Consider the following 23,037-nt stretch of genomic DNA (forward strand, 5'->3'; position numbering starts at 1 on the left):
GAAGCATCCCCTCAGTTCTCTTTGGGGGTTCGATACCCCAGAGGAGCCCCTGTTCCAGTCAAGAAAACCTTTCCCTAATTGCCTGGGCTCGGCGACGCTCGGTTGACCACCCTGGGGAGGAGGAATAAAGCCGAGAAGGATTTTGATCCTCCGGCAGCGGCACCAGCAATGGCCAAACTTTAATTGCCAAAAAACCCCCTCCAAGACCAGACAGCCCGAGGGCTGGGGGACAGGAATGTGGCCGCTCTCCACTGGAGTTCTCAGTTTCCCCGGGAGTGCAGATGACCCTGGAAATGGAGATTTCCTGGCCAAGGTGCACTCCAGTGGCCCGTTTCCCTTTTTGCTTCCTTGGAATTTGCTTTTCCCGGCCGGGCCTGGGTGCCCCCCACTCACCGCCGGCCCTTTCCCCCCTCCTCGCCCTGCGCTTGCTGCGCTCCCCTCCTCTCCTTCTTTTCCTTTGTTTGCCATCTCGCTCCCTGTCTCTGACGCGTACGCCGCTCCATCCAAATGCAATAGTGGGATTTGCCAGAATTATTTCCTAAAGCTGCTGAGGAGAGGGGGGAGGTTTGGATGAAGGGGGGGGGGGTTATTTAACTGCAACCAACTGGAGTTTTGGCTGGTGAAGAAATTTGGGGTGCAGGCTGTCCTGGCCCGGCACTGATGGGAAGGGCAGAGCTTGAGAATGGGTGGGAGAAGGAGGAAGGCAGCCTGAAAGGGGACCGAATGCCAGTACAATGGAGCAGAGCTGGATGTGCTCAGGGGCAGAGGAGCAAATGGAAATATTTACTGACCCCAAAGGCAAGAAGGAGAAAAAAAATTATGGAACCCCAGGGAATGGCGGTGCTGCTGCACTTGGGGTCTTGCCCTGCCGCTGGTGACAGTGTTGCTGCCCTTGTCCCACTCGGGGCTGGGACTGGCAGTATGGGTGCTGTGCCCTCCATGAGACACCAGCCAGACCACCTGGGTGGGGGTGCAGGATTGCCCCTCTTATGGGTCAGCATCCCCTTCCAGGTGCCCTGAAGGGTTCCCAGCCATCCATCTGCCTGGCTTTGGGTGTGCCTGTCCCCCGTGGCGCTGTGCAGTGGCAGCTGGCAGAGCCCTGGCGAGCATTGCTCTGTGGGAGTGGTACATTGGGGACCCCCTGTCCCCACAGCACAGAGCTCCTTTGGCTGGGCTGGCCAAACATTCCCTGCATGCCTGTGCCCACCTGAGTACCATGGCACATCCCACCCAAGTGTGCAGCTAGTTGGGGCCATGAGGGACTTCCAGCTGTGGACCTTCTCCCAAATCCTGCTATAGCATTCTGGAGTCTCCCAGGAGGGTACTGCCTCGGGAGAGGGACCTAGCCCAGGGGATAGTCCCTCTAGGAGAGGCAACAGGGCACATGGGGGGCACTGTGCACTGTGCAGTGCCAGGGTGCGTGTGTGGCTTGCTGGAGGCAGCTTGGCGGACTCCACTCAGTGCCAGAGCCCCAGGGAGTCCAGCTGCCTGGCACACAGGCAGGGCTTTTTTTCCCCCTTCTTTTTCTTCCTCTTTTATTTATGAAAAAAAAATCTTTTTTTTTTTTTGGTACGTTCTTGGAATAATGAAGTCCAGATTTCCTTCATGTTGGAAAGATTTGATCCCAGCTCTGCTTGCTGTGGCTTTGCTGGGGGCTGGGAGGAGAGGTGGGGAGGAGAGGGCTGGAAGTGGGACCCCTCAACGGGGGGGTTGCTGCAGCCGAGAGAGGGTGTGAGGAGGGATAGAGGGATGCTCCTCACCTGGGTAAGGCTTGCTGGCTTGTGTGGAGGAGTGTGCTGCAGCAGTTCTTGCTGCGCTCGCCTCGCCCTGCATGCTTGGCTGGGCACCCAAGGAGGTGAGACTGGGCCTCCCCCCGATTCCTGCCCCCCACCCCCAGCCTGCAGAGTGGAGCTCAGCCCCCCAGGACTGACTGCCAGTCCTCCCTGGAGGATGCTGCCTGCCAACAGATGATGGAGAGCGGGATGGGGAAGTGTGGTGGGTGCAGCAAACTGACATCCCTCCCCCATGTGCCCTCCTTGGCAGGCTCGGCCCCCCTGGACTCCCCTCAATCTCGGTGCCCAGGCATATGCCCACCATGCCCGTGGTCGGCGTCCTCCTCTGGACCACCCTGCTGACTCTGGGCTGGCGGGCTGCCCACCCTAAGGACCACGGCTTGGCCACCCCCAGGGTTCAGCTCTCCTTCAAAGGTAAGAGCTTGGCAGTGGGAATTGGGGGTGAGAGTGGGACCCCAAGATGGAGGAAACCAGGGGCACTGTGGTGCAGGCTGCTCCTCCTTCTCGTCACTTGGGGAGCATCAGCAAGCTGCCTCCCCAGAAATCTCCATGGGGATCCATATTCAGGTGTGGCTGAGCTCCCAGTGTGCACCAGCACACATGGTCTGGGGGGGCTGGTAGCCTGCCTAGTTCTCCCAATACGCTTCCTCTAGTGGGTGGGTGGCTCCCTCCATCTGGCAAAGCTGGGTGCTGAGGTGTGGGAACCACCCCCCCGGCAGCACCCCAATTCCAGACAGCAGCTTGACGCCACCCCGACCCCCTGCCCAGCTGGTATTAATGCCTGGGAGCTGGCAGGGAGCCGGAAAGGCAGGAGGGAGGAGTGCTGGGGGGTGGGGGAAAGGGGCTTAACCCTTTGGTACTGGGGCTGCTCAGCCCACCCACCCACTCAAGGAGCTGTGAGGGAACCCCGGGTCAGCTTTGGGATGCACACTGGTGGAGGGATTTGTCTTGAGCTCCTGCTTTGAGGGTGCTGAGTGGGGTAGGCTGTGGCCAGTGAGACAGGTCTGAGAGCTGCAAACCTTGAGGACTGGAATGGAAATTGTCCCTGCTGGGGGTTTGTCCTTTTGGATGCGTGTCGGGAGGTGACAGGCACAAGGAGTCTTGTGTCTGCCTCGCCTTGGAGTCCATGGGAGAGCTGGGGCTGTGCTGCCTGTGCCTCTGTCATGCCGTCCCACCGTGCCTTTGCCCTCCAGTCACAAATGGAACCGGCGAGCCCAGGATGTGGTGGCAGAACCAATGGTGAGCACAGGGCAGGAGGGCTGACGGCAAACACAGCAAACATGGGCTAGCCGCGAGTGTTACAGGCTGGTCTCAGCAGAAAAAATGGCTGGTATGAAGAGTCTGAGAACAAGTCCAGGCTGGAAAGCAGTGAGCAGTTCCTCCCCAGAGGCAGGCGCTGCTTTCCTCTCAGAAAGGTGTTTTCAGAGGGTTTTAGGGGCTGCTGGGGCACTAGGGATCCTTCCTCACCCTGGTTCAGAACATCCCTTCCTCGCAGCTGTGTTGAGGGGTTGGGAAGTTCCAGCAAAACCCCAGCTGGACCTGGTGCCCACTGTCTGTGGTGTGTGCCAGGAGCGAGAGTAATCCAGACAGGCATGGTTTGGCTTGCTGTGCTGCAGGTTGAGGGCTGGTTTGGGGTTGATATTTTTTTGGCCCCAGCTGATTGGAGCAGTAGTCCCTGGCTGTGCTCAGAGCACCTGGGAGCATCACCCAAGTGCCTGTGTCAGTTTTTCCAATCCTTCCTGCCTGATGAGGTCTGGCAGGGCTCCCCCTGCCCTTGCTGCCCAGAGAGGGGATTTGCAGTGGAAGGAGGACTGGTTTGCAGTGGCACATGGAGGAAAAATGCCACCAGCATGCTGGATCCAAGCACATCGGGATTGGAAAATGGTGCCACTTGTCTCTTTACTGCCTGCCCTCTTGCAGTAGTGGTGGTGGTGGCAGAGAATTATCCCGGGGTGTTCATCAAGGGCCAGCTGAGGGCCACACACTGAACTGCCAGTGAGCAACTTCTGGAGTTAATAATCTGCCTACAGCCCCCCCAAAGTCATGGGGCCATGAGACGTGGGATGGCAGTGGCACTTCTGGGATGGTCCAGCACCTTCATCTGCCTGAGGGGCCAGGGCTGGTACCCACATCCCTGGCCCCAAATACCCCAGAGCAGCTGCAGACAGTGGGGCTGGGTATGATGGTTCTGGGCTGGGGGATGCTGGTGTGTTGAGGCAGCCTGAACTCTGCCATCAGGGATGTGGCCAAGGTGCCACAGGGGACCTGGAGGGTGTTGATGTGGGCACAGCTGGGAATTCTGCTGGGGTTGAAGTGCGGGTCCCCACCACCAACATCCCTCTGGCTAAAGCATCCCTGTGCCAAAGTACTGTGCTGTGGGGTCAAGGTGGCCATGAGCACAACTGGGGAAGGAGCCACCATGTCCCCATGTACATCCCCCAGCACTTTGCCTCAGTGGCCACGCTGCCTGGAGCCCTTCCAACCCCGGGAGCGTCTCTGAGTTTGTTTGCCTTTGCTTGTTATCGCGCGCCAGAGGTTTGTCGCAGCTCCCCGGGGCCTGCGTCATCCTCCACGGAGCCCCGGCGTCTCTGAGTGTGTTAAAAAAATACATACATAAAATACCAAAGTGATAGGGAAGGGGTGGGAGCCAAGGTCTGTGCTCTGTTGCAGGGTGATGGGCTGGGCAGGGTCATCCCCTGGTCCTCCCCCATCCTGTCACCCCCATGGTGTCTTTACGTCTGTCCTCCTCTCAAGGCTTTCCTGTCCGTGTGTTGGCAATAGGAAGGTGGCCGGCATGGAAAGAACAGTGCTGGGAGCGGCTCCGGCACAGGTCCCTTTTGCCAACAGCTCTTCCCAGATCCCAGCCCAGTGCTGGCCAGAAATAGGATGGATATTTTTAATCATCTCCTTGCTAACAGTTCCCCCTCACACTCCCGTACACATCCTGCGACCTCCTCTCCTCCGGGCCTTCCTCCGGGCCGGGGGCTCAGGCACAGGAGAGGCTGGCCCGTTCTCCACGAGGATGCAGGAGGTGATGATGATGATGGTGATTCATCCCTCCATGTCCTGCTCCCTGCCTGGCGTGGGAAAAGCGTGTGGGAAGGAAGGGTGGGCTCTCACCCTGCATCACCGCGGGAAGCTGTTGAGGTCAGGGCTCTCTGTGGGGCTTCAAAACAGGAGCCGCTCCCCATGGTAAGGGGAACAGCCATGCTGGCACCTCCTGGAAAAGCTGTGGCTCAAGTCCAGCGGGGGCAGCCCTGGCAGGAAGGGGCTGGTTGAGAGACAGGGCAGTTCCTACCAGGGAAAAAATTACTTAAAAAAGAATAAATCAAGCATGGACTCCTATTGGCTCTGCTGCCAGCCCCCTGCATGGCCTCGCTCCTGCCTGCCTCGTGCCTCAGTTTCTCCCCTATCCCACTAAGGATCTCTGCCGGTGGCCAGGGGATATCAACACGCTTGATCCGGGCTGGGGGGTGGCAGATGGCTGGAGAGGAGCCCGGACAGGGGACTGTGTCCCAGAGGCCGGCCAGGCGCCCTCCTAAGCTGCTGCAGCTGTGGGCACCACTTGGTGACAGCAGGATGGGATAAACATGGGAGAGCATAGGGGTGCAGGAAGGGCCAAGGGCTCGGGGACAGCTAGTCCTGGGAACGTGCCGGGAATGCTGGCACTGTCGGTCCCCACCCTCGTGTGATTTTGGGGGTGTGCTGAATCCCCATGCTGCTCCTCAGAGCCCACAAAGGTCAGGGGGATGCCACAGCCCCCTTTCCCGTGCCGTAGGGGTGGGAACATGGAGCTGAACTCTGTGACCCCTAAGAGGATTTCCTTGGCTGGGACAGTGGGGGGCTGCAGCAGGGCCCACCCCCACCCGCTGGGACCGGCTGCTGCTGGGGCTGAGCTCCCTGGCTCCGGCTGCGAAGCTCCATAAGCTCCTTAAACCCTCCCCCCCAAAAAAATTCCTGTGTGACTTCAGCCCCCCCAAGCCTATATCTAATAAGCTAGTTATCCCTCAAATTAACAACACTTCTTATGGAGAGCAGCATGGCCCTTCCTGGGGTCTTGGCACAGGTGTTCCCCCTACTCTGGTGCTGCTTGGGCACGGAGCAAAGGGCCTGGAGCAGCAGTGCTTTCCGCCCGGCACCGTGCCATGCCCTCAGGGGCTGCGGAAGGAAATAACGTTCAAAAATTAAACAAAAAAAGCCCAAAAGGCGGCGGGTGGGGACACCTCGGCTCGGCTCAGCTCTGCGCTTTCGGGGGGAATTAAAGTCTTTTTTCTGAAGCCAGGCTCTTTCCTGAAGGGGTTTTCCTTCTGCCGGAGCATCCTCTGACCCAGCTCCCAGGAGGAATTCGGGGTCACCACTGTGGAGTGATGCTCAGTGGGGACGGGGTCCCCCCTCCAGCGCTGCTTGCTGGGGCACATCCGCCCACCAGCGCTCGGGGCAGCATGGACGGGGGATGAATCAGCGGTTTCGGCTGAAAAAACGTGGTTTTTCTTTTTTTAAATTGTTTTTTGGCTTGCGCCCAAGCGGCCGGGCGGCGATGGCTGTGGGGAGCACCCGGCCGGCACCGCTTTCATCCGAAGGGATTTGACCCGGGCGGCCGCAGCACCTGTCCCCTGCCGCGAGTGCCGGCATGGGGTGATGCTCGGGGGGGGGCTGGAGATGATCGGGGGTGGAAAGCAGCGAGCGAGCTGGAGTCATTTCATCTCCCAAACCCCTGCAAGGCAGCTTCGGTTTCCTCCCACCTGTGAATCGGTTAAATGGGAAAAGAGCTTGGCTGGGGGCCACGGAAACTCTCTTATTACATGTAATTAGCTTAATTACATCATAAATAACCCATCAAGGGGTAGCGGAGTGACGCTCAAACAAATAAGCATTTCTGCTTTCATCGGACGACCCACCCAGCTCTTTGATCAGCCCAAATAACAACAAATGCTTTAACCACGCGAGGGGACACGTTCAGCTCCCTGTCCCTCTTCCAGCATTGTGCCCCATCCTACCCCTCTGACGGGTAATCAAAAAGCTGCATGCCACATTGCAAGTAGAGAAAAAATTAGGAGGGAACATCATCAAAATTTGGGGCAGGCTTCTAAATTTGTGGAATAAAACGCTGCGGGATGGAGATGGGATTTATCCCTGCTGTGACAGGCTCCCTTGGGATCAGTGCTGGGCTTCTCCATCGGCATTTAGAGTGAATTCATTCTCCCCCATGCAAAGAAAGGGCTCCTGAAAGCCGGTGGCTCCGCCAGCCGCGGGCGGAAAGCGGTTATTGAATATAAACACGCCGTGTAATTTACATGCTAATTATGTTGAATGCGCTACAAGCCCATAATTAGAATCTAATTAGGTGAGAGCGCCTGTAATTGGTTTTGGGGAATGCAGTGATGGTGCACCTGGGAAGGTGCCCCGCTCAGGTCCTAATGGCATTTAACTCTTCATGCTGGTGCACTGGTGATGTTTGAGGGGGTCAGAGGGGATTTAGGGGGCTAGAGTGGGATGAGATGGCCTTCGGGGTGCTCGGTTTATTGGGAACCCCCAAAAATCTCCTCATTGCTTTGAAGCTCGGCGCTGGTGTGCGTGCCAATGGGTGATGGGTAGGGACTGCTCACCCCTGCCCGATGGGGGTCGGTGGTGGCAGCCAGCAAGGATGGCAATGTGAGCAGCTGCCAGAGCTGGGAATGCAGCCCGAATTTGGTATTGCGGGGGGAATTTGGCTTTGCAGATCGTGGAGTGAGGCGGTGGTGCCGCGGAAAGAGCAGAGCATTTCTCGTGTTGCCAACCCTTGGGCTCCTGGCCGCCGGCATCGCTCGAGGGTGCAGGATAATTAGATCTCAACGCCTAAGGCCACAAAACGATTCCAGGAGTGGCGAGTCCCAGAGGTCTCCGCGGAATGCTGCGAGGGAACGGTCCCCAGGGAGGCCACCCTGGCTGTGATGCCTGAGCGGCTCATGGCTCCGGTGCTAGGCAATTAAAATGGGATTAGGCTCCCGGCCAGCGAGGAAAACTCGGCCGGTGCCGGGATTGGCAATGGGGATGCAGAAGGGAATATGCGCATCAGGGCACATCAGCTAATGAGCCCGCTTCTCCGTCACGGGGAGTGTCCCTGCCCCGTTCCGTGCCCAGAGACACTCTGCAGCTGCCAGGGGCAGGTTTGGTGGCACAGTGACGGTAGGGGATTAGGCAGGGAGGGCAGGGGGATGGAGGTTTAGAAGGTCAGAGGTTGGAGCAGGGGCTCGCCCGCCTCTCTGTCCCCTTTGGAGAGGGCGTTACAGGGCAGCAGGTCGGTCACTGCCCTGCCTTGGGAGTGCCCCCTCTGATCGCTGGACCATGGGGGGCTGAATGGAGAGCCTGGTAGGGGGCCAGGGCCTTTTGTGCTATTGGGCCTGTCCCATGCCAAATTCCGGGGCGGCCATCCTAATGGATGTTGGATATTGTCACTGATGTCATATGATTGTCACTGTCATGGGACCGTCTGCCACCAGGGTCCTGGCGCTGCCCGGCTCAGCCCCAGGGTCCCAGCTGGGAGGGTGAGGTGAGGATGGGAGCATGTTCCCCGGAAGGTTGGAAATGGCGTCCCCAGGCGAGGCAGTGATGGAAGATGGGGAGCTGTCCTGACATGGGAGTCCCTGCCCAGTTTAACTGCCGTCCATGTCTTTGCCTGCTCCAGGTGTCTCTGTCCCGACTGGGATAGCTGGGCATGTGGTTTCATCATCGACAGCTGGGGACAAGCTCTTCTGCTCTGCATCACCCACTGCTGGCTCCCGAACTCCAGTCCCCATTAACGCCAGTGTCCCGTGAGGGGAAGCAGCAGCACACACATGCACACACACATACACACCCCCACAGTGTGGGCACACAGATGTACACACACAATGGGGCAGCTGCAGGATATGGGACAGGCAGGCACCAGACTTGGTGCTCCATAGCACTGGCAGGGATGCTGTGAGACTGACAGGGACTACTACAGGCTGGGGACATCATGGGTGGCAAGCAAGCCAGCACCCACAACAGGAAGCATCTGGAGCCCAGATGAGACAGGCAGGAGGAAGAGCATCCCGTGGGTGGGTGAGCAGCTCCCCAGCCCTCCATCCCTGGCACTATTCCACTGCACCTCTGACATGGACCCCCTGCCTGCAGCCTGAACGGCCAGCCCCTCCACATACCCACTGTGCTTGTCCTGTCGATCCAGCCTTGGCAGAAGGGCAGACCCCCAGGCTGGGGGAGGTTGGTGTCACGTCCCATGACGCAGTTTCCCACAGCCTGCCCCAGCACATTCCCACCTTGTGGTGCCTGGTGTGCACTGGCCTCACAATCACAGCTTAGCAGGGCTGAATGGGCTCCACTACAGGACAGGGGAGTGCCACTGTCAGCTGTGGGACAGAATGGGTGCCTAGGATGAGAAGGGGCCCTGGGGACTCCTGAAATGTTGACTGTCCCCGGTGAAGCTTGAAGGTCAGGGAGATTTGCAGGCACTTGGCCTCCCACTGGGAACAGCATCTGGCCACTGGAGTCCTGCCCAGCCCTGCCTGGAAGCCAGCATGCTCCTTCCCAACACTGACCTGCAGGACCCTGCTCTGCTACTCCCCAGGAAGGGAGGTCCCCAGGGCTGCTCCCAGCACCTGCATAGGGCAACCCCTGCATGGAGGGACCAACTTCACGGGATGAGGATGCTCATTGGACCAGTGTACCATGGGAGCAACATCTGGTGGCTGTTGGTGGCATCCAAAGGAAGTTACTTCTCCAAAAGGAGTGGTATTTCCAAAGGGGCTGCCTTCAGAGGCAGATGGCAACATAGGTAGCTGGCATCCAATGGCTGTTGGTGGCACCTAAAGAGAGTGGTTTCTCCAAAGGGAACCATGTGGATAAAATGATGTTCCATGGGGCTGGCATCTGGTGGCTGGGAGTGGCATCTGATGGTTGTTGGTGGCATCCAAAGGGAGTGGCATCCAGGGCAGGTGTCATCCTATGGAGGTGGCATCTGATATCTGCAGGTAGCATTGGAAGGGAGTGACACCTCCAAAAAGTGGCATCCAAGGCAGGTAGTGTCCTGTCAGGGTAGAGTGCTCCATATCACGTTCTTGGCACTGGCCCACATCATCTGCAGCACTTCTGCCTTCCATCTGGCTGCCTCAGTGCACTTGTGAATATTCATGACCCTCATTATCCTCTTTCACTCCTTGCTCCCACACTCAGGCTAAAAATAACTTCCCAAGGGGGATGGGTTGTGTGGGGTGGGGGAGAGGCTCATCCCCTCCCCTGGAGCTGGCTCCTTGGGGTCCCAGCTCCCACATCCTAGGAGCCAGAGGCATGGCTGAGACATGGGGGTCACAGGGCAGGAGAAGGACAATGCCAGAGATTTTGGTCTCCGGGCTGTGTTAGCAGGGAGTCCCTGCCTCCTGCCCTATCTTGATGATGAGCTCCATTCCCTGTTGTGATGTGCTGGGTTTCCTGAGCCCAAGTCTTGCTGCCCTCTTTCCTGGCCAGTGTTGGTTGTCCCATCTGGCTATGAGCATTTCTGTCGTTATCCTATGCCCTGCACAGAGGTGGCAGCATCACAGTGGTCATAGAAGGGAAAGTGGGCACCATGAGCTTGGGAGATGGACACCTCTTGTCACGGGACTCAGTCTACTCCAGCTGGGACCAGGCTTGGGCTCAGGGGCAGGGATGGCATTGGGAAGATGAGAGTCCCCAGAATGTGGACCCTGGGGTGCTTTCCCCTTCTAGAGCTGAAGGCGACGGGCACAGCACACTTCTTCAACTTCCTCCTCAACTCCAGCGACTACCGCATCCTGCTGAAGGACGAGGACCACGACCGCATGTACGTGGGCAGCAAGGACTACGTCCTGTCGCTGGACCTCCACGACATCAACCGCGAGCCCCTCATTGTAAGCTGCCATCACAGGGCAGGGGGGAGAAGGTGGAAGAGAGAGAACCAGGCACCTGAAGGGCATTTTGGTTGCCAGGGCAAGAGCTTGATGGGTGTGATGGGCCTGACTGGTGCTGACAGGGAAGTGGTGGGGCTGGTTAGGAGCCCTGGTCTCCCCTGCGTTGGTGTCTCTGCAGATCCACTGGCCGGCGTCCCAGCAGAGGATTGAGGAGTGCATCCTGTCAGGCAAGAACAGTAACGTGAGTAGCCATCATGAACCCTCTTCTATTAGCCGAGGGGGGCTGGTGGCTGGCACTAGAGGGGGATTCATGTCCTTGTGTCTTACTCTGGAAAAGCCATCCCCTGGGTCCCCTATAGTGTGACAGCATCTGCAGCTGTGCTAGGATGGGGTGGCACTCTATGGTGTCACAGTGTCCTGCCACTCCCTCTGTCTTAGCCGTGCAGATCATGGAGAAGTTCTCGGGCAAGTAGCAGGCTCAGCTCCCCATGCTGCTTGTTCCTTCCAGCCAGGGCTGGACCCTCCAGCTTGCCAGCTTGTGAGCCATGCCAATCCCTGATCCATGCTGTCCCATGCCGCGTGCCATCCAATGACCCATTCCATCCCATGGCTCACACTATCACATTCCCACATAGGCCCCACCCCAACCTCTGACCCCTTGCTGGGGTTAATACCCTCTCCTCTGCTTCCCAGGGGGAGTGTGGCAACTTCATCCGCCTGATCCAGCCCTGGAACCGAACACACCTCTATGTCTGTGGCACCGGTGCCTACAACCCCATCTGCACCTTCGTCAACCGTGGGCGCAAAGCCCAGGTGAGGGGTGGGAGGGATGGGAGTGCTGAGCTGGTGCTGGGCATGGTGGTGTGCTGGTACAGTAGTCACCATGGGTCTACATGAGGTGCATGAGGGTTCAGCTTTGCTAGCTGGTGTCTGGAGGGTGAGGGGGCAGAGGATTGAGGGGGCAATGGCAGGCTGAGAGTGACCATGACTAACAATGTGCTGCTGAGTGGGGCTAAGCCATCTCCACAGACCAAGGACTTCTCTTCAAACTGGAACTGTGTCCTCCTGTCTGGACCCTGACGGCAGCTTCCATGTAACATGCCCTCCCACCCTGCTGGCTGAAGCCACTGCTGGATCTCCACCAGGACAAGGAACATGTCAACCCACTGTCCTGCCCACTGCCAGGCTGCTGGGCCCCTCATGGTAGATTTCAAGGATGCCCGGAACTTTAACTGCACTGGCATTGCACAGGAAGACCATGGCAGGGGCTGTGCAAGCACATATGGCCATATCAGGGATATTCCTGGATGGATGTCACCCAGCCCCAAGGACACAATGTGCAGTGAGGTGGTGGCTTTGAAGCTGCATGCCACCAGACAGAATGCATGGCATAGAGAGGAGCACTTTCAGTTCAGCCCCAGGAGGAAGTCAGCATCTGTAAGTAATAGCACAGGTGTCCCAGGAGTCCCAAGCTCTGTGAGCTGTCTGTGCCCTCCATGCTGGGGTGGTAGGTCCTGGGCTGTGTCCTTTCCTGCAGTCAGAGAGAGTACCACCAACCCAAGCCAAGGGAGGATCACGGCGCTGGATGTGGAGCATGAACATCTGCCTCAGTGCTCCCAGTGCTAGCATGGGCACCGAGAGGTGGAAGCTGCTCAGGCCACTCCAGGTTGGCACTGGATTGGGACTGAACTGGGACCAGACTGGGCAGTAGCATTTGAGGAGGACTAAAGATGCTGTTGCTGTTAAGGACAGCATATGTCTCTTCAGCAGTGTGGCAGAAATGGGGGCTTCCAGTGACCCCACATGATGCCAGTAGCTTTGGTACTGGGGCATTCCTCCTTTGCACAGAGTGCTGTCAGCTGGGTGGCAGGTGCCATTTTTGCATCCCCAGGTGTGAACCCAGCCCGGCTGCCGGTGGTCAGTTGCCTCTCCTCTCTCTCCTGCCCCATGCCAGGGCAGCCCAGTTCTGCAGGAGAGAGCAGGGGTCAGCCCAGCCTGGAGCATTCATGGACTCCCACCAGCATCACCCAGGGGGTCTGCAGTCTTACTGTTCCATGGGTATCCATCACCCCAGCTCTTGGGGTCCCTTGCTCACCCCTGTCGTGGGGGTTCCTTCCCCCCTGCCGGCACTAACTGTCTGCCCTGCTCCTTTTCCCCAGGGGTTTCCGCCGAGCCAGCTGGGAGGCCGGGAAAGCAGATCCACCGACAGCCCCCTCAGCCCAAGACCAGCACAAAGCAAGGTGGGAACCAGTCTAGGAGCCCGCCGCAGCCGTGTCCGCCTGTCCCCAGGGGCACACCAGAGCCGCGGGCTCCTTCATCCCACTGGCATGCTTCTGATCCCCAGTCCAGGTGCCCCATGCCATGGTCAGCCCTGCCATCCCCTTCCCTCTCAGCACTGCATCTCCCGGCCTCCGGCCTGGCGTCGGCTCTCCTTCTCTCACTAACTCCTTCCTCCCAGTCCGTGTAGGATCTGCCCCATAGGGGACACTGTCAGGGATGGTGGCTCTCTGCCCACCACCAACTTTGCCCAACTCCTGGCTTACTATGTCCCTTGGAAGTGGGACCATGTGTTGGTAGAGCCGCTGAGTTCAGGATGATTCAGGGGAGGATGCTGTGATGTGAAGAAGGTGTTTGGGTAGAGTCTAGAGAAACATCACTGAGCAGCTGCTTCGCCTTGCTCCAAGAGGGGCTTATGTCTTCCTGGCAGGCAAGTGGGCTCAGGCAGGTGGCAGCATCCCTGGCTTCCGGGAACACTCCAGCGTCCAGCCCACCCTGACAGTGTCACCCCCACATCTCTCCCCTCCAGACTAACATGGGTCAGTGCATGAGCTGGGGAGTGCATGGGGCATGGGCACCCCCTGGCAGCCTGAGGCTCCCCCTACCCCTCAAGTGATTGGGGCAGGGCAAGGGTGATGCTTGGCAATGAACATCACCCCGACTGTGAACAGCTCCTACTGCCAGCTGGGGAAAGCACTATTGCCACTTTAACCCCCTTGAATCACCCCAGTTCCTCCATTCCTGCTGAGGAGAGAGGATGCGCCCTTTGACGGGGCTCCCTGAGGGCTGTCAGCATTGCTTCCCAACAACTCCAGTGCATTTCAAGGTGCATTAAGCCAAACAGCAGTGCTGGCACCACAATGGCTCGTGTGTTTCCCAGTCGGGAGAGTGAGATGGTGCATTCTCCAGGGCTGCACTGGAGACGGACAGGTTGTCCTTATGAGTGGTTTGCCCAGCTCGGGAGCAAGACTGGCACTGGGCAGAGACGTCTGTGATGGTGATGGTGGTGCAGCCTGCACAGTGCAGCAATGGGGATGGGTGTGCCAGGAGGAGCTGGTGTGAGCAAACCCTCCTGTGCAAGATGCACACAGTGAGATTCCAGCTCCTCACCCCCTCCTGCCCTTCCCAGTGCTGGGGCTCTGCCAGGACCCTGCTGGCCTTTCAATGGAGGGTGGCTGTCACCATGTCCATCACCCCTGCACCAGAGTAAGGTCACAGGACCAGAGGGCACCTCCCCCAGCTCTGCTGGGTTGTTCAAGGTTCCCCCCCATGCCCAGGCTTCCCATGGATGCTCCTATGGTTCTGCTTCATCTCAGTTTAAGGTGGTCCCTGTGCCAGGGAGGGAAGTGACCTGGGTGACCAGCATGACTCTGCCTGCCCCTAGCTGGCACAGCAAGAGGATTCTGTGTATGTCTCTGGAGCCAGCACGGGTCTCACCCCTGGCTGGGGATGTATGATGGTGCTGGAGCTGGCCACAGCAAAGGCAGAGGTGACAGTGAGGAGACATCCCATGGAGCAGATGCAGCATCTCACCCCATGAAGAAGACCTCTGGAAAATGGGCCCAGGCAAGATGAGCACAGTGGGTCCAGCATCTGAGCTATGTCACAGGCCAAACCCTGCCTGCTAAAGCAGCTGAAACTGTCTGATCTGGATCTGGCCAAGTGGTGATGTGCGGCACAGCCAGCTGGAGTGAAGAGGCAGCCAGAGGGGGATGTTTTCTCAGACCTGGGGGATGGATGTCCCGCTTCAATCTGGTGGATCAACCAAGTCTCCAAGTGGTGGAGGGCATGGAGAAGCACCCAGCGCTGTGGAAGGAATCGCTTGCAGGAGCTTCGGCTTCCTTGAAGACATGCAGAGCCCTTGTGTGGTCCATTTGCATCCGTCCTCACTGCTGGGCACCATCCCAGAGGATGCTGACTCTCCTGATGGGCTTTGGAAAGTGCCACAAGGATGGAGGGGTGGAAGTCTAATCAGCTCCCTATTTGCTTTCCTCTCCAGGATTATATCTTCTACCTGGAGCCAGACAAGCTGGAGTCAGGGAAGGGGAAGTGTTCATATGACCCCAAAGTAGACACCGTCTCTGCATTAATAAGTGAGTCCTGTAACTCCCTGGAGCCAGTGCTGCCAGCACTGGGCAGAGGAAACATGCAGTCAAGATGGAACAACTGCTCCCACCATCTTTCTGCATTGTCCAAATGTCCCCCAGGAGTCATATTCCTGCCCCTTCCACCCCTTGCTGCCCAAGCTGTGATGACTGGGGTCCTGAAGTGCCCAATCCTCAGGCATCTGGCCCATCAGAGGTGGGGTTCCTGGTTACAGGACAGTACCAACCTCCAGAGCATTCTGGGATGGCTACAGGCAGTGGCTCTTGGTTGTCTGGTGACTACCAGCTGGGGCTGGGGCTGGATGAAGCCTGGGGCAGTTGGAGAAGGTGGGTGGATGGTACTGGGGGGTGGTTCCTGGCTGATCTCTGCCATCTGCAGATGAAGAGCTCTATGCTGGCGTCTACATTGACTTCATGGGCACAGATGCAGCCATCTTCCGCACCATGGGCAAGCAGACAGCCATGAGGACAGACCAATACAATTCCCGCTGGCTCAATGGTGAGTTTGGGTGTCAGTAGCCCAGCTGCCCTGGGGACCCCATGGCTCCAGCACTAGAGATGAGACCAGTCATGTGATACTACATCCTTCTGCCAAGACAGAGACAGCAACCAACACAGGCAGGTGGATGGGTGGGTGGCTGGATGAATGGATGGATGGTTGACAGCTGATGATTGATGGATAGGTGGATGGATGACTGGACAGAAAATGCACGGGTGGATGATGGATGGATGATGGTTAAATGGATGGTGGATGGATGAATGGGTGGATGGAGGATGGATGGAGGCAGAAGAGCAGAGGGATAGCTGTGTGGGGTGGTGACAGACGTGCCTGGGGCTTTGTTGGGTAGTGGGAGCAGCCGGCTGGTGAGAGGTGGGGCTGGCTCTGCCGATGTCCGTGCATGGATTTCTGCAGGGCTGAGATGTCAACCATGTTGCCTGCAGTCGGTGACCCCAAACGTTCATCCTGCCCCTCTTGGAGCACCCCTGCCCGTGGGACAGCAGCTGAGTAAACAGAGCAGAGCAGATGGGATGATCCTGCCGGGCTGGGGAGCTGGCGGGGTGGTAACCCGAAGAGGGGGAGCTGTCAGCACAGGCTGGACACCGGCTGATGGATTGCAGGGAGAAGCTTCCTGAGAAGCTTCCATGCTGTGTGGTTCCTTCCTGGGGGGAAGACTGGTTCCCACCACCCTGCTCAAGAGCTGATGGATCTCTTCAACCTGTGTACCTTGGGGATGATTCCAGGGACCTCAGGAATGCTCCAAGCCCCTCTTGGTTCACTGATGATCACTAGAGAGACCCAGTTCCTCATATCCAGCTCTCACCCTGTGACCACAGCAGTGCTTTTCCAGGAGTGGGTTGATGCTGGAGAAGAGGGATGCTCAACATCTTGCCATGGCATGGGGCTGGGGTACTGCTGGGTTGATGGTGCCATGTTGTGTCATGCCTTTCCAGACCCAGCCTTTGTTCGTGCCCAGCTCATCCCTGACAGCAGCGAGAGGAACGATGACAAGCTCTACTTCTTTTTCCGAGAGAAATCGGCCGATGCCCCACTGAGCCCTGGGGTCTATTCCCGCATCGGACGCATCTGCCTGGTAGGTGGAGCAAGCAGCAGGCAGGCAGGGGAGTAGGCGGGGAAGTGGGAAAGGGGATGGGCAGGACTGAGCACAGGCATCTCTCCATTGCAGAATGACGATGGGGGGCACTGCTGCCTCGTGAACAAGTGGAGCACCTTCCTGAAGGCCCGGCTTGTCTGCTCTGTGCCGGGACCTGATGGAATTGAAACGCACTTCGACGAGCTCCGTGAGTGGACGAGAAGGGAGATGGGAGTCTTGTCCACCCCTGCAGGCTTGAGGGGCACCCTGGGGAATGCTGGGGACCCCCTTGCTGCACTCCACCTCTTCCTTTCCCATGGGTAGCTGCTTTCCCTATGCCCTGGTGCCCTGGCCCACCTTCCCCATGGTGACACCTCCATCTTTCTGTCCCAAGAGGATGTCTTCATCCAGCAGACTCAGGACACCAAGAACCCTGTAATCTACGCCGTGTTCTCCGCTTCGGGGTGAGTGCCGACCCTCCTGATGCAGTGCAGCAGAGGAGGGAGTCCCAGCTGGCTGGGCACCCTCGCGATGCCATGCTGGCAAGCAGGACCAAGCCGAAGGGTGGCAGCAGGTCCTTCCTCCCAGGTCAGTCTTCAAGGGTTCTGCTGTGTGTGTCTACTCCATGGCTGACATCCGCATGGTCTTCAATGGGCCCTTTGCGCACAAGGAGGGACCGAACTACCAGTGGATGCCCTACACGGGCAAAATGCCCTATCCCCGTCCGGGCACTGTAAGTACTCCCTGGACACCTATGTGGAGAGGTGAGCCAGCGCCTGCCGGGCAGCCAGCACCCTCAGACCCATGCCAGAATACCAGTTCACCGAGCGTTGCTGACATTTGTGCTGCAGTGCCCCGGGGGAACCTTCACCCCATCCATGAAGTCGACCAAGGACTACCCTGATGAAGTCATCAACTTCATGCGCACGCACCCACTGATGTACCACGCCGTGTACCCCACGCACCGCCAGCCACTGGTGGTCCGCACCAACGTCAACTACCGCTTCACCACCGTGGCTGTGGACCAGGTGGATGCGGCAGATGGGCGCTATGAGGTGCTTTTCCTGGGCACAGGTACCCACGCCGCGCACCGCGGGGAATGCAGCATGCTCCGGTGCAGCTCCGGAGGGCATGGGCACCACCAGGGCTGGCCAGAGCGTGGTGCCCTCCACCATATAGTGGGGTGAGGGGCTGAGACCACCCCCTCAAGATCCCTGTCCCTCCTCAAGGCAAACCGGGTCCTTCCCTTGCCCCCATTCCCATCCTATGGACCCAACCAACCAGTACGGTCCTTCCCTTAGCCCAGTTCACATCCCTGAACCTGGGAATCCAGCATGATACCTCCCATTCTAGGTATGCTACCATCTAGCCTGATCCTCTACCTGCCCTGAAGCCCCTCCCAGTGGCCTCATCCTCCAGCCTCATCCTTTCCTAACTCAGTGTCTATCCTGCGTGCTTCTTGTTGCCCATGCTAAGCTCACCATCATCTAGCCCAGCTGCCCATCCTAGAATTGCTGGCATCCAGCCGTGTCCTTCCCAGACCCCAGTGCCTCTCCTGGGGGCACCATCATCAAGCCTAGTGTTTTGCCTGCTCTTGGTGCATATCCTAGTCCTTCCCTTACTCTGCTCCCTTTCCCTGGCCATTGTCCCCATGGTGTCCAGGGTGGTGTCAGTCTCTAGGCACAGGTGGTGACCTGAGCTGGTACACTGCACCCAGACACAGCCACCTGCCATGGCAGGAGAGAGATGGGGATGGGCTCAGGGGATCCTTCCTACCTCCAGCCCCAGCAGGGACTCTCTTCCCAGGTAGGGAGGGCACAAGTGCCCAGAAGTGGCACTGATTCCCTGGGTACCATGGTGTCTTGCAGATCGGGGCACCGTGCAGAAGGTCATCGTGCTTCCCCGGGATGACATGGAGACGGAGGAGCTCATGCTGGAGGAGATTGAGGTGTTCAAGGTAAGGGCTGGCCTGTCCTGCACCCTCCGATGAGTGTTCTTGACCCAGTCAACCAGGCCCTTGGGACACCAGCCAGCCCCCTGGGACATCTGTTAGCCCTGTGGGACACCAGCCACCCCTTAGCCAGCTCTGGAGGGACTCCAAGCATTGACTGTCCTGCCTGCTGCCCCCTCATATCTCTCCTGCCCACCCCTGCCTGCTCCAGCTGCCTGGGGGGGGTCCAGGGTTTCCACCCCACGTCTACTGCGTCGGTCCAAGCAGTTCCCCCTCTCATCTTCTTCACTTCTGCCCTGTCCAGGTGCCAGCACCCATCAAGACGATGACCATCTCCTCCAAGAGGGTGAGTCACAGCACATGGCAGGGAGCTGGATGGGCAGAACCCATCATGGGCTCAGTCCTGGCACTGCCCAGTGTCACCACAGCACCACAGGGGTCCTTGCAGGGTGGGGATGAGGTAGCATCTCACCCTGTCCTCTTTGTCCCCAACAGCAACAGCTGTATGTGTCCTCAGCTGTAGGCGTGACCCACCTGGCCCTGCACCGGTGTGATGTGTACGGGGAAGCCTGTGCCGACTGCTGCCTGGCGCGGGACCCGTACTGCGCCTGGGACGGCAGTGCCTGCACCCGCTACTCTGCCTCCTCCAAGAGGTACGGGGGCCAGGGGCAAGCACCATGGAGGGACCCCCCAGCCACAGGCTCCCCCTCTGACCTCCTGCCTCCCCACAGGCGGAGCCGGCGGCAGGACGTCAGGCACGGTAACCCCATCCGGCAGTGCCGTGGCTACAACTCCAATGGTGAGTGAGGTCTGGGCATGACTCCGCAGCAGGGTGGGCATCTGGGAGGGGAGGCTGCAGTGGGGAGGACAGAGGGTTGGATGGATTCCTTGATGGGTTGATGATTTTGTGCAGGGATATATGGGAAGGTGTACGGATTAATGGGTGGGTGGGTGGGTGGATGTGTGGATAGATGTATTGGGGAGGAAGATGAACATGGATGAATGGATACCTTGGAAATGAGGATGAGCACAGATGGGTCAGTTAGTGGATGGATGGGTGGATGGATAGATTAGGCCATAGAATGAACATGGATAGATAGATGATTACACTGGGTGTGGAACAAGATGGATAGATGGATATGTTGTGGCGGAGATTGAGTAGATTTGAATGGGTGGATAGAAGGGTGGATGGATACAGTGGAGAGAAGGATGATTGCAAATTGATGGGTGAATAAATGGATGTCTGGGTGTATGGATACTTCAGAAAGAGATGAATACGGCAGGGTGGATGGATGGATGAATGAATGAATGGATGGACAGACAGACACCCAGCAGCTGTGTGGCTGGAGGTAGACAGGAGCTCTCCCTTGAAGAGATGGTGGGCAGGGCAGGAGTGCAGCGGATGAGGGTACGGAGACATGTGACTTGGCTGCCTGTGACCCCTCTGCAGCTAACAAGAACGCAGTGGAGGCTGTGCAGTACGGGGTGGAGGGCAGCACTGCCTTCCTGGAGTGCCAGCCCCGCTCGCCACAGGCCAGCGTCAAGTGGCTGCTGCAGAAGGACAACAGTGACCGGCGGAAAGAGGTAGGCCAGGGCACTGCTCCAGGGGTGCCAAGGGTGCCAGGTGCCAGCCAGCTGAGCCGTGCTGTCTCTTCCCCCAGCTGCGGGTGGAGGGCCGGGTGCTGCGGACAGAGCAGGGCTTGCTGCTGCGCGCCCTCCAGCTCGCCGACAGCGGCCTCTACTCCTGCACTGCCACCGAGAACAACTTCAAGCACACGGTGACCAAGGTGCAGCTCCGCGTCCTCAGCAGCCGCGCTGTCCACGCTGTGCTGGTCCAGGCGGAGACCCCTCCTGGCCTGCTGGGGGGACCTACTCCCCGCTACCAGGACCTGCTGCAGCTCCTCACCCAGCCTGAAATGGGACTCCTGGACCAGTACTGCCAGGGCTACTGGCGGCACACGGCTGCCAGCCCCCCACAGCCACTGGCTGGCCTCAAAGCCAAGGAGCAGCAGGACCAGAAGAAGCCTCGAAACCGGCGGAATCACCAGCCAGAGACCTATGGGCATACATGAAACCATCATCAGGGACTTTGCTAGCACAGTGGTCTATTTTTCCCCCCTTTTAATATTAAAAATATCTATAAATAAATATATATATATATATACACATCCATGCACACACACACACACAGACAGATGCACTCCTCCCCTCCCACAGGAGGTGGTATTGACTCGTAGGTTATACATAGTCACTGGGGCAATGTGACCCCCACCTCCTGGCATCAGGGAGGAGCAGGGACCCCTGAGGTCCCATAGCCAGCTTTGCTGTCTTCCCCCTGCTCAGGACCTCTGGATCCTGTTGTGCAGGGACCACTGGTCACCACAACCACTGTCTTCCTGCAGCTGGGCCACAGCACCATACCAGAGGATGGAGGATGGAGGTCCTGGGAAGTGGGGACAAACCTCAGCCTGGGGAGGTGAGGCAGGGGGAGAGGCAGCCCAGACAAGGTCTGCCCACTGCAAGCTGCACATGGCTGTCATGGCTTTGTGCTTCTGTTTCCCTGTGTGATTATGGAGGAGCAAGTGCTTTCCATGGGGATGCTGCAGACCACCAGGCAAGCTGAGAAGGGGGCTGTGGGGTGAGGGTACACAGCCCTGCCCCATCCCTGGGGGCTTGGCAGGTGGGAGATGGGACCCGCAATACAGGACCGAGGTGTTCAGGCCATGGTAAGGGCTTGTCAGGGTCATTGGGTAGAGAAGGGAAGGAGAATGGGCTGTACTGAGGTAAAACTTCAAGCAGCTGCTGGCATTTGGTCACAGTGGCACCCAGGAGTATTTGGGGCACCCAGCCCATCAGCCATCCCCTTGGGGCATCCCAGTGGGTGTGGGGAGTTGTAAATAGTTGTAAATGGGAAGCACAGAGGTGGCCAGGGCTGAGCAAGTGCCCGATGCTGCAGCTGGGGGCACCCCCAAATAAACATTGGTTTTGGGACACGCGTGGGTGCCTGCGTGTGCTCTGTCAGGGACAGGCCTGGCCCCTGCCATGTAATCCCCTGAGCCCTGCCCCTCAACCCTGCTGGGGCTGGACTGGGGGCACAGGGAGATGGCAGTACTGGGTGGTACATATGGGTGTTGGGGTACACTGAACTGAACTGTTGGCTGGCACCGATACTGGGTTTTACTGAAGGCACTGGGAGCACTCAGTCAGTACTGGGGCACTGGGGAAAGTACTGGAGCCTTAGGAGCTGGTACTTGGTGGTCCTGGGTGCATGGGGCAGGAGGGAGACCTTGCAGCAGGTGGGGGTGGGCGATACTGGACTGTACTGGGAGCACTTTGATCGGTATGCAGGAACAATGGTGGCGGTATCAGGCTGCTCTGAGCTGTCCCAGGAGCCGCTGGGGTTGGTGCTGGAAGGTCCTGGGCTATACAGAGGAATAATATAGACATTTGGGGTCACTGAAGGCTGTAATGTGTGATACTGGGCCATACTGGGGCACTTCAGTTTTATGGCAATGAAGGCAGTACTGGACTCCTCTGGGCAATCTCGGGAGGCACTGGTGCGAGTGCTGCAGAGGCAGAGCTGTACTGGGATCCCTGGGCTGTACTGGAGGTGCAGGGCTGTACTGGGGTGGTTCAGGGCTGTACAGGGCTCTGGGCTGTGCTGGGAGTCGTGCAGGACCATAATAGGGGATGGTGCAGGGCTGTACTGGATGGGGGAACACTGTGGCTGTACTGGGAGCACTGGGCTGTATTGGGGAATGGGTTCAGGGCTGTACTGGGTGAGAGTGCTGGGCTGTACTGGGCGTGATGGCCTGTACTGGATGGGGTGTATATCTGTACTGAGAGCGCTGGGCTGTACTGGATGGATGTAGGACCTTACTGGGAGCTCTGGTCTGTACTGGGCTTGCTGGGCTGTATTGGAGGTGGTTCAGGGCTGAACTGGGGTTGCTGGGCTGTACTGGAGGTGGTTCAGGGCTGAACTGGGGTTGCTGGGCTGTACTGGAGGTGGTGCAGGGCTGAACTGGGGTTGCTGAGCTATACTGGGGGCTGCGTTGGGCGCTGCCGCCCTCTGGCGGCCGAGCGCGGCACTGCAGGAGACCAAGACAAGGGAGCGCTAGGGGTGTCATGAGGTCACTGTGGAAGTACTGGGAGGACGTAGGGTCACTGGAGATGGGGGGACACTGGGAAGTTACTGGGGTGTTTCTGGGGACACTCGGTCTTGCTTGGTGGCCACGATGGCAATGGGGGGCACCGGGGACACAGGAAGTAGGAACCGGGGAAGGGACACGGAAGGGTCCAAGGACATTGCGGGGAGCTCACTGTGGGGTGCCCCTGGTCGTTGGGCAGGACTTTTTTGGAGGTGATCACCACACAGAGAACTGGAATTTCCTGGGGACAATTGGATTTCCTCTTGAGTTACTGGAGAGTGTTACTGGA

The 23,037-nt window shown here is 58.4% G+C and overlaps 1 protein-coding gene across 5 annotated transcripts in view; it reads left to right on the plus strand.

Annotated features, from left to right (window-relative positions):
* Positions 1-21,591, plus strand: part of SEMA3F (semaphorin 3F) — a 37,245-nt gene extending 15,654 nt beyond the window's left edge. For 2 of the 5 annotated variants that reach the window (XM_071550709.1, XM_071550708.1), the window contains exons 2-18: positions 2,044-2,207; positions 10,515-10,675; positions 10,854-10,916; positions 11,369-11,488; positions 12,835-12,915; positions 14,952-15,045; positions 15,437-15,556; positions 16,510-16,649; positions 16,743-16,857; positions 17,044-17,113; positions 17,238-17,382; positions 17,501-17,723; positions 18,518-18,606; positions 18,905-18,946; positions 19,096-19,399; positions 20,051-20,184; positions 20,262-21,591. In XM_071550709.1, coding sequence (XP_071406810.1) covers positions 2,087-2,207; positions 10,515-10,675; positions 10,854-10,916; positions 11,369-11,488; positions 12,835-12,915; positions 14,952-15,045; positions 15,437-15,556; positions 16,510-16,649; positions 16,743-16,857; positions 17,044-17,113; positions 17,238-17,382; positions 17,501-17,723; positions 18,518-18,606; positions 18,905-18,946; positions 19,096-19,399; positions 20,051-20,184; positions 20,262-20,672 — 2,433 coding nt within the window. In that variant the 5' untranslated portion in view covers positions 2,044-2,086 and the 3' untranslated portion in view covers positions 20,673-21,591. The remainder of the gene's footprint in view (positions 1-2,043; positions 2,208-10,514; positions 10,676-10,853; positions 10,917-11,368; positions 11,489-12,834; positions 12,916-14,951; positions 15,046-15,436; positions 15,557-16,509; positions 16,650-16,742; positions 16,858-17,043; positions 17,114-17,237; positions 17,383-17,500; positions 17,724-18,517; positions 18,607-18,904; positions 18,947-19,095; positions 19,400-20,050; positions 20,185-20,261) is intronic. The other 3 variants (XM_071550710.1, XM_071550712.1, XM_071550711.1) reach the window with 3 other exon arrangements.
* Positions 21,592-23,037: the final 1,446 nt, after the last annotated feature.

The sequence above is a fragment of the Pithys albifrons genome, chromosome 3 (assembly GCF_047495875.1).
Source record: "Pithys albifrons albifrons isolate INPA30051 chromosome 3, PitAlb_v1, whole genome shotgun sequence".
In the NCBI taxonomy this organism is placed as follows: domain Eukaryota; kingdom Metazoa; phylum Chordata; class Aves; order Passeriformes; family Thamnophilidae; genus Pithys; species Pithys albifrons.